General features: G+C 38.7%; 1 protein-coding gene across 1 annotated transcript in view; it reads right to left on the bottom strand.

Annotated features, from left to right (window-relative positions):
• Positions 1–1,987: 1,987 nt before the first annotated feature.
• The window catches only part of Rpgr (retinitis pigmentosa GTPase regulator), an 86,889-nt gene continuing 77,254 nt past the window's right edge, over positions 1,988–11,622 (bottom strand). The window contains 4 exon segments of the mRNA XM_032889628.1: positions 1,988–2,194; positions 5,517–5,605; positions 7,739–7,796; positions 9,138–9,350. Of these exon segments, the coding sequence (XP_032745519.1) occupies positions 1,988–2,194; positions 5,517–5,605; positions 7,739–7,796; positions 9,138–9,350 (567 nt within the window).

Genomic DNA, 11,622 nt, shown 5'->3' with positions numbered 1-11,622 from the left:
CTACTTATTTCAACATGTTTTCCTTATAAACTTAATTTCTCTTACTGAAACAATGCACTCACTTAAAACAGAGAAGGGGGAAGAGAAGGAGGAGGAAGAAGAGGAAGAGGAGGAAAAGGAGGAGAAACAAGAGATCACAATTTGACTGATGAAATTTGTTATGTGACTATGGTTTAGCCCTTTCTAAGTTTGTACACACACACACACACACACACACACAGACAGAGACAGAGAGACAGAGAGAGAGAAAGAGAGAGAGTGGGGTGGGTGGGAGATTGCTATAAAAATTTTAAAGGAAATCACCATACATTTCGTAGACAAAACCTCCGTACCTGCACCCCTGGTTTCATGAGATTTGAAGGACACGCATATGAGCACTGGGTCTTCTGCTCAGGGCTCAAAAGACTTCAATCAATATGGCAGCCAGAGCTGTGATCTAATCTGAGGCTGTGTTCCTCTTCTGGGCTCACTGGTTTTCAGTAGAATTCAGTTCCCAACAGTTGCAGAGTGGCGAGTCCTCAGATATGCTAGGCTGTCCTATACTCTGTTATAACACGTTCTCCCACTACACCTGCAAAGTCTAAGAGACTTAGGTAACACAAGCAAGGGAGTGCCATCCTGTCATAGTCACCGGTCTCGTCCATACTCAGAGGGAAGGGGTTACTCAAGGCCTGTGGCACCAAGACTAATCTTAGGGGTCACCTTAGAATTCCATTTACTACTAATAGTGTTTGGCGTTAGACTTCCACTTAGCCCTTAGAGCTTCTACTTCATATACTGTTGTAATATCACCCTGGTACTGCTGCTTCAACAATACAAGTTCCGAAAGTGTGTTTACCTTTAATAAAAATAAGAAATCTACTACGTGTACTATCCATTCAGAAAAGTATTTTTTTAAGATTTCAAAACCATATCCAGTTTGGATTAATTTTTTTTTACTCTTTAGGTAAAAATAAAAGGATGGGGTTCTGTTTCCTTTGTTTAAATGGGGCAATGGTCACTGCCACTGAAAAGCGCCGTCTCACTGACAAGGGGGAATAGAGGAGTGAGTCGGCTTCATCTTTCTAAAGCCACAGTGTGAACAGTGAGGCAGCGATGCCATCAGAGCAGATTAGCAGTTTTCACATTCCTATGCATTTAGAGTCATGGGTCAGCACGTGTCGTTGCTAGAGACAGATAACATGAGCAAACCTGACAGTTTGAAGTCTTCGGTGGCAGAGTTAAACTTTCTAGATGATTCCTATCTTTGATAAGTGATAAGGATATTTTGTACCATTGAATTAAAAATATTTAGACTTCTTTTTTATTTGTTTTGACTATTTTGCCTACAGGTATGTCTGTCCACCATGTGGCTGCCCCGTACCTGCAGAGACTAGGAAAGGGCATCTGATCCCTTGGATCTGGAGTTATAGACAGTTGTGAGCCCCATGCGGGTGCTGGGAATCAAGCTCAAATCTTCTGCAAGAGAATCAAATGATCCATCTCTTTTCGCCCCTTACTGAACAATAAATATGTCCAAGTACTTATTCATTTTTACAGCAGAACCAACCAGATATAATTTATTAAAATAAGTTCATTACAATGTTGCCTGTTTTAAAATGTTGTAAATATATCCAAAACTGTTCCAGTGTTGTAATATTATGAACATTGTCTTATGAAATTACAAAGTACAATAACTATGTTGGCAAAAACTTGAAATAAGCTTCATTTGGTTTCCAAATATAAAATATATTGTTTTATGCAACACTGAGCAGTTAAGGCCAGAACACTTCAAGGAGAGTTGGAGGTACATGTACTTTGGAAACTGCTTGATAAAAATATTAACATAAATAAATATTAAATCTGTTCATATTGTCCAAACCAAGCCAAACTTACTAATTAATATCTTTTTAAACAGTGTTATCGGGAATTTCCTTCAGAAGTCACAACATTTTTCAAGTATGAAGAATAAATGTGCTCAGTGACCAATGGAAACATAAACATACATTTATAGAATTGTACAGGATTTGGACTTTCCCTCCATATTTGGTGTTTGTAGTATCCTGAAAGATTCTGACCCATGTGTTCTGGTTGGTCCTTTCTTATCCTTTGTAAGGCCTATTTGGTCTCCTATTGGCTTTTATCTCTGGGAGGGATCATTAGCACTCTGCATCAGTTTCTGACCTGTCAATGACATCCGATTAAAGAAGGAAATCTAGCAAAAACAAAAACAAAAAGATTTCATTTCAGTAAGGAAAAATATTCAGAAACTATGCAGGGATATCATTTTTAACAGGTATGAGCATAGATTAAATCACATTTTGGTGTACACATATGTACAACAATGTCCTTAGCATCCCCAACAGATTTTCATCCCTTGTAAAAATAATGCAGTCATAATAACTAAAGTAAGACTACTTTCAACCCTAATAATGCCTTCATCATCATGGTTGATCACAGTGATCACTAAGGTTTCACTTTTTTTCTTATAAAAGAAACAAATGAAAACTGGGAAATCACTCATTTAAATGTTAAGAGGACTAGGTTATTTGTGGGACTTTCTCTGATACCACTAATTAGTGCCTCTTCTATAGATCATTTTCTGTTGACACTCCTAGAAAAGGAGGGCATACCTCATTCCTGCGATCCAGAAGTTCTGAAAAACTACTGTTGGCAAATGAAGAGCACGTGAGGCTTGTGGTCTGAGTCAAAGAAAGTGGGATGGAGGACTGCGCTGAAGGCCAACACTGGGACATGCAGGATATAGATAACAGATGGAGGTAGCCAGATCCCCGGCAGACACCGAAGAGAGCCAAAGAACAACTTATGAGGAGCAATACTTGAGAGTCAGGCAGATGTAGCAAAGGCATCCCCAGGACTGAGGTTTGTAAGGACAAATTTGGAAAAAGAAAGCAGCTTGGAAGTCAGAGAAGGAAAACTTACTAAGAGGTGTATGGTCAATAGGACCATGTGCAGAAGGAGATAGTGGGTAAGATCATCATCTTAGAAAAAAGGTCTCATCTGACTTAGGACCTTTGATGACTTATCCAGGGAGAAATTAGTATCCTTCAAGGAGCTATCATACAAGAAATGCTTCTGATGATATATCAGAACCAGGAAAAACACAGGAAATGAAAAATTCATGAGGATGTAGCTGTTTCAGAAATCAAAATGGAGATGATGATGACAACAATAACAACTCATCTTTAACCATAAGATGGAGGCGACCAGAGTAAAAACATAACCTGTAATGACTTCTAGTAAAAAAGTCTATGATTAAATAAAAGCATCCACTTGATTGTTGCTGTAAAATGGAGGGGTACACATCTAAAACTGCTCCACTACAAAACAGCAGCCCTATTGTTGAAGAAGTGTAACTTTCAATACACAGGTCATTTCTCAAGAGTGTAAAGATAGTCCCTGTGGGCCCTAAAATGGGAAGAAACACACTTAGGGAATGATCACTGAAACTGCATATGTATACCTGGTAATCCAAACCCTGGGGCTTTAAGAAATCTGAGTTCGCAAACTATAGGGAACTGGACTAGGTCAACCCTTAAATAATGTGGGGCTCCTCAAAGAACTGTTTACTCTCTGTAAGTAGTAAACATCATAAATACACATAAACATCAGGAGACAAATAAATACCATGTACCATTTGTGTTTTGGATAAAGAAGAAACATGTTGTTGAGGTAAGTTTGAAGTTCATATGACCAGTGTGGATAGGCAATCCTTAAAAGAGACAATGATCTGAAGCCATTTCAGATCCAATAGAGAGACCAGCAAACTATTTTCCATGGGTAGACTAATGCTTACCTAGGCTTAAGGGGATTTATGTGCAAATGTCCCAGTTGAACATAAATTCAATCCAAATTAAAACATAGACAGAAACAAAGCACTATTATTGACTGAGCCAGAGCAAAACATACATGTTTGCCTCTAGAAGATGTTTACATTATAATTGCTAAGTAAAAAGATAGAGAATGGGTATTCTTAAGTTCTTTAAAGCAGAAATCATTACACCAATTTTAAAATAATAAAATATAAGTTCACCTAAAATGCAAGGGAGAAAAAGGCTGAGATGGCATAGTGAGCATTTATTGCTTTGCAGAGGACCAAGTTTGGTTCTTAGCACCAATATGACAGCAAAGAGTCTATAACTCCAGTTCCAGGGTCTATGGTGCCATGTTCTGGCACCCATCCACAAGTGGTAAACACACACCACATGCATGCAGGCAAAACACATAAAACAAAAAATAATCTTTAAGAGAATGGGACTGAGAGATGGGTCAGCAGTTCAGAACCTTTGCTGCTCCCTCAGAGGACCTGGGTTCAGCTCCCAGCACCCATTTGTTGGCTCCAGTTCCAGGGGCTCTGTGCCCTCTTCTAGCCTCCATGGGCATTGCAGGCATGTGATACAGGCAAAACATTCATACATAGAAAATAAAAATAAGTCTTTTTAAATGCAAAAAAAATTGAAATTAAAATTCAAAAAAGCAGAACAGTTTCAGCAAAAGAGATAATATAAAATCAATAAAAACCTTGAAATTGCCCAAAGTATCAAGAGACATAGGAAATAATAAACTGATATTAAATTTATGAACAACAGAAAGAAAATGTTTGTGTCATAATCTGAAGCAGGGGTACAATGTTCAAATACATAATATATAACAAATTTTAAAAATATAAATTAAGTGACTTCTGAGATTCAAGGGTCATATGTTTCAAGTAAGTTAAAATGAAAGGTTATATAGAAAGCTCTCAAGAATTCTGTGAAAGCAATATTTGTTTTACAGTGCAGGGGAGGGAACCCAGGGTCTCAAGCACACTAGGCAACTGATCTACCGAGGTCAACCTCTAGTCAATTCCTAAAGCCATATTCTTAACAGCAACAGCTGGAACAGAAGCAATACTAGCCAAGTAGTTATACTATTTATCACTGAAAAACTAGGATTAAATAGAAAAGTGTATTCAAGTCAACTGAAATGCAAGGTATGAACCACAAACAGACACCTATGAAAAAAAAAACTTCTAAAGGATTTCTTTGGCGAGAATAAGACTTCTGATTGGTAAGAAGTAATATGAGCAGAGCATGTGATATCAAAACCAAGTAACAACATGGTTCACGACATTAAGAAAATCAAAACATTGGGTACAGTCATTTGTAGAATAGAAAAGAAAGGATATCAAGGCAGAGCATTATTGTAAGATTCTGTGATTATTTGAGAAAATATAATAGCAATGGTCAGTCCCAGGCATTAGGAATGCCCATAAAACATTTGAAGTCAAAATGCAGCTGTGGAGTATGCTTTCAATGTACCTATTTAAAGTCCATGTTAAAAAGAGGGGGCTAAATCTCTCTAGCAGGCAAATTCTAACAGCAGAAAGCTAGCTTATTAAAAACAGGAGCCACCACCGTAAACCCTTTACATACTTTGGGGTTATAAAACTCCTATAAGGGACTAGCATAGGAAAAGTAGAATGTGAATTCAATATTTTGGTTTCAATACCAAAACGAACAATTCACTTCACTTACTTTTTTAGCCTTTTTTATGTCTTTACTTGTTGGTTCATTACCTCCCAGAATTTCTGAAGAGCTGCTCTTTACTCGGTCATACATGTGTCCTACAAATGGATACATGTAAAAATATTATTCTAACTAAAGAAAAAGAAATTCTTCATGTTTTCAGGGAAATCATCAACTCTCAGTTGTAGGATAATATAGAAAGAGCTCACTACTGGACAAGTAAGTAATGTCATACTACACAATTCCTGAAAAATGGATTCAGTTATGGTAAGATGCCTGGATAACTTAACCAATACAAAACTATTTAGATTATGACTATCCGAAATTTCCTATTACGGTCAGCAGGAAATGCCGGAGAAGACACATGGAAATAGAAATTATTTTAAGAGAACTCTTTCTCTCCCCTCCCGTCTCCCCCAACCTGTCTCTCTGTCTCTCTGTCTCTCTGTCTCTCTCTCTGTGTGTGTGTGTGTGTGTGTGTGTGTGTGTGTGTGTGTCTAGGCCAGAGGGCAATGGCTGATGGTTTCCTTTATTATCTCCACCTTAGCTCTTGAGACAGGATTTCCCATTGAACCTGGGGTTCACTGACTGGGCAATGCTATTTGGCCAGAGAACTTGAAAGACCCTCTTGCATCTGCCTCCCCAGCACTAGGAATACTGGAGTATGTCACCACACCCAGCTTGTTAATGTGGGTGCTGGGAATACAAATTCATATCTTCATGATTACATGACAGGGCTTTAATGATTAAGCTATTTTCCTGACTCCTACATCATGTACTTTATTAATCTTGTTTTATTTTTATTCCTTGCATTCAAATTAACATGCTACTTTTAAGCTTCAAGCTAATCCATGCATTCATTATATAGCTGGATAATAATCATTAAGAGAAAATGGACGAAGCATTACATTTTTTTGGTTTGATATGGTCAACCTTTGAAGTCTATATTTAGTTTCTTTTTGATACTATGGCTACATTCTAAGAATCCTTATAGGTGATAATAATTTAGTATGTTACTAAAAATAATCTAAAACTTACTATTCTTTCTGTGGACGTTATAAGGACAAAATAATGGAGGGAACTATTTCTTCTTCTGTTTAGTTCTTATCAGTCAGATATCAAGTCCCATGAATAGTTGATTTATTTCTGAGGTATTGGGGACCAAGCCCAGAGTCGTGACTATGTTAGGCAAGTGTTCTACCACTGGGCTACATCCTAAGCCCATGAACAGTTTTTCCTGATGAAAACACAGTAGAAAGCATATCTAGGCTGATGATGTAGACATAATGGATGAGCCTTACAGCACAAGCACAGCTGGTTTGCATCTTAAACCACAGCTGGTTTGCATCTTAAACCAAGTACACTCCCAGTGTCCTGTATTGTATGGCACCTGCTACTACACTAACAAGCTTTAGATCGTTTTTCAGTGCCTGTAGTAACATTAGAGACACAAGTGCAGGTCCTAGAGGAACTAACTAGGCTCCAGGACAGCTCAGTCATATTAACTTGTGCAAAGAAGACCCTAGTATTTGACAAGGATTAAGTTGAGATTTGAGCAAAGGCCCAAGATGCTACTGGTTGAGTAAGAGGGAAGAAGAGATAGATTTAGTTCTAAATCCTCCAACACTGACACATAGGCAGCCATGGCCAATGAGTGTAGACTGCATCTGAAGAAGCAGAGAAGGTAACAGTGAACATGGACAAGCCTATTTAAAGGGCCGTATGAAAATAAGCATTGTAAGAATCTCACCCCTTATCACCTTATGACTTACTGCTGCCATTCTCTGTCCATTGTAGCTTATTTAAGAAAACGGCAAGTTCTCTCCACATGTTCACTCAAATGCCCTGGCCACACAAGAATGGCATGGACCATTTCTTCTGTACTCCGCTTCACAGAACTAGCTCAGAGGTCTCCTTACTCAAGGTTTTACAGAATAGAGGAAACAAATATAATATTGGGACGGCATTTTTGCACATCATATATGTAGCTGATGATAAACTTCTGATTCTTCAGCAGGTTGCGGGGCGGGAGGGATGGAGCAGCACTTAAGAGTGGATACTGCTCGGGGCTCAGATTGAGTTCTCTCCATCCACCGCAGACAACTTACATGCCATGTGAAACTCTGGGCAAGGGCATTTACAGAGTTCTCTTCTGAACTCATATGACATACAGCCATATACATAGTTAAAGTAAACTGAAAATGTCATTTTGAAGTCAAATATGCTTATACCTTTTGGATTTTCATTGTACTCACGAAGGTTCCGTTGCAGAAGGCTGGCACTCTCTTCCTATAACCAACAGAGAAACAGTATGGTAAAACACACAAACAAAAAAAGAACTTTCTTCCCATAATTGTGCTTTAGAAAACCTGGCTTTGGTTTCAAAGCATGGTCCTAGAGACTGTATCTAATTACTAACATAGGCATGTGATAATTCACTTTGCTGGGCTTCTGTGCAATGGGCAACCTCAGATGTTCAGTGATTGTTCATTTCCTTAGTGGCACATGCTTGTAAGTCTCAGGAAGTAGGAGCAAGTAGTTTTCAGGACTCCGGGCCAGTGCGGTCTATATAACAAATTTGATGATGGCTAGGTCTATACAGCAAGACTTATCTTTAAAAAACACAATGAAGACAAGTTGCACAAACTTGTGAAAACTATGCGATTCCATCGTCTGTAAGATGACTAAGGAATGGCACACTATTTCTCTCAACAATTTATAACAGCAAATGGGATTTAATGTTTTCTGTGTTAAAACATTCTACTGGCCACCAAATCCCAGAGTTAATAAAAATTTCCACACACAGGACATTTTTTTCTTTCTGTAAGAAAACTGTAAGTGCCAGAACAATTTTTTTCCTCAGTGTAATTAAAAAGTCTTGAGAAAAACAGAAACCAAGGAAACCTGACCTCTACATAACAATCATCTCTTAAATTAAAACTGGCAAGCACATAGCTTGAACGTATCCTTACTCCCAGCACTTGGCAGGTGGAGGCATGGCAATCAAGAGTTCAAAGCCATCATCAGTTACATAGTGAGGTTGATGCCAGCCTGAAGTATATGAGACGCTATTCAACTAGGAACACAATATATGCTTTTAAAGACCCCATTCAAATAGAAGGTCAGCTATGTTTTGGTAGTTGTTTGTGAATGAATTTTAAAACAGTCTTTTCTAGAGCAGGAATGAGAGTATTTCATGAACTAGAAACCATGTTTAACTGAGTGTTTTGTGCAAGTGTTCTAGAAGGCGAATACGAACACAAGCCCATTCCCTTTGGGTTTCAGCATTCTACACCTGCCATCTAGAGTACTGTCAGCAGAGTCTTGACTGCATCCATGACAAGCATTATGAGCTCAAATACTGCTGTGGTTGTACGCATTTACATGCACGTAAGTATGAATATATGCACACAATGCATCATTTCTGTCACCAGCATTCGGTTTCCAACTTCTAACCTTAAGCATTTCAAAGACAGATATCCAGCTTTGTCTTTTTTATCCTTGTGAGACACAAGGCTGCCTTCAGCTTCCGATAAAGCAGTACATAGACGTAAGTGCTCCCACAGGAGGCTACAGTGTACCCTCCCCTCTTCTTCGGTGCCACCTCAGGACAGAGCCATGGCATCATACCTCTTTAACCATTTCAGCTGGCTTCTCATCAGCAGGAACGACAGTTTCGGAGCCTTCTGTTTCAGGAAGGGCATCCTCAGGTAGACTTCCTTCTTCTACAGTCTCCTTTGCTTTCTTCCCTTCTTCTTCTACAGTGGCTTCTACATTTGGGACACGAATTTGCTCCTCCATGCCTTCCGCTTCTGGTTTCACACTTTCTGAAAGTTGAGGAATCTATGACAAAAGTGATCACAAAAGATTTTCTCTTTTTAATGAACAAATGCATTCTTTTAAAAAATACAATAGATATAAGTTGGGTGTTGCAAAAGACGTAAAATACCATATAACCTATGCTGACCATGAAGATACTCCATCACTAAAGATTTCATGACTACTGTGCTGTATGTGCCTGCTACTGTGTGGCAATGCCTAGTGTTCCTGAAAATCTGTTAGTACATTTTCTTGGCTCTCTCCAAAGAGTGATCTTAAGCTTCAAAGAAATTAAGGAGTTTCTTCCTTATAGCATGGTAATATAATATCATGGGAATATAATATATCTATGTACTGTGTTCATTTTCTAAAAGATAGAGATTTAGAGTTCTCCCCCAAACTTTACAATTCACTTATAACTATTTTTAACCCAGAAAAAAAGATAAAGAACACATTTAAATGCTATTAAATATGGTATTTCTTACTAAAAGACATTTAATTGTAGCACTTTGAACCTAAGAACATTTAAAATCGCAAAACTCCATCTGGATAAGTACTATAAACCACAGAAAGCACTTACCTTTAAAACTGAGAGAATTTAGGAGATAGTGGCAGAATACTGGCATTTTATAAAAAGAAAAGGTAAAGTTTCAGTACATTCTTAAAATGATAGTCTGGAATGTTCAAGTACATGTCCTATGTTAGAACCATGGTGAAGAAGTGAATGGGCCTGACAAACCCAACTAGACCATCAATTCATCGGTCACACACCACAGTGAACTCTGGTCTTTGCTTTGGCTCAACACAATTTGTATGTCTTATGAGGGATAGCAATGTTCCTTGTGATGGTTCAGTTTGTCAAAAGACCCACTCACTCCAAAAATCTTTATTCTAGATTACTACCCTGGTTGCTAGGAGAGTCAAGAAAGCTGCCCTGTGCCTACCAGAAACAGCCATGGGACCACAGTGACTGTTAAAGACAGGGAACCTTGAACTAAAGCTTTAGGCCTGGGGAGCCCTAGAATTTAGTGCTCAGCATTGCTGAGGCCCCCAAGAGAAGGTTTACTAGAGAGGTAAATACATAAGGAAAGAAGAGGTTGATTGTCTGGAAAAAGTCATACTAGTAACTATCTAAAAGAATCTATAATACATGCAATTTCGTGTATAAATAAATATACGAATAGAGATTAAATGAAAATTTGTCATTGCAGCTAAAAATGCCCCTTTGAGTGTCAAAGATTAGCTAACAAAAATCCCAATTCCAGATAGGAAAAGCCCTCCTTTGAGTTGTTGGTCAAGATGTCCAAGGGACTCCCAAAACTTTACAGTTCTTGCTGTTTCCTCTGGTTGCCTCCCAGAGGTAGAAGATTTAAGTCCCCCATGCACTTCGGAAACAAGGCATAGAGGCTTCTGTGAACTAACTAATGTCCTCTCCATGAAGTTGAGCTTCCATTGTACCAGAAGGCACTATGCAAGAGTGAAACCAATACTCCTACCCAGCTATGGGGCCTATGAACCACAACAGTGATCCGCATGGCACCACACCCCAAGAGTGGTATAAGAACTTAAGACCTGTTCAACAGGGGAGGCCATGCCCGTGACTGAAAAATTTAGCTAAGTGCTCAGTGCTAGTGGGGAGTTTGGGATAGAGAACCAATAACTACTACTTTACTAAACTAACACAGTAACTAATAACAATATAGACAATTGTCTTTATACCCACAGATACATGTAGTCCTCACCATTTATCAAATAAACTTCTCTTTGCAACAGATGGAGACCATTACAAAATACACACAAATACACTCACAGCCAAAGCACACACACACAATCAAAATCCAGGGTTGTGGAGTCCAGTTCCAACTGACACATCTGTAATACACTCTCACACCTAAGGCTCGGGGAACATTTTGGAAAAGAGGATTGTTGAGGGTGGGAAGCGGGGGTGGTTGGGGAGGGGGAACACCCTTATAGAAGAACGGGGGAAGGCTGGGATAGGCGACTTATGTCCGGATGTCCGGGAAACCGGGAAAGGGAATAACATTTGAAATGTAAATAAAAAATATCCAAGAAAAAAATATATGAAAAAAAGAGTTATCTACCAAGATTGAGAAAAAAAAAACAAAAAACCCTAAGAGCCAGAGGATCAGGGACTTTGCTTTGAGAGTGTATCTCTTAGTAGTATGAGAAGTGACACCCATAAAGTCTCACTAACATGACAGCCTAAACATGAGCTAGATAAAGATACCAATAGACATTCCAAAGAGGACAGGGAAAAGCTAACAAGGGCTCAATC

Source organism: Rattus rattus, chromosome X (assembly GCF_011064425.1).
Source record: "Rattus rattus isolate New Zealand chromosome X, Rrattus_CSIRO_v1, whole genome shotgun sequence".
NCBI lineage: Eukaryota > Metazoa > Chordata > Mammalia > Rodentia > Muridae > Rattus > Rattus rattus.
The sequence above is the reverse complement of the archived record's forward strand: the minus strand, read 5'-3'. Positions and strand labels throughout refer to the sequence as shown.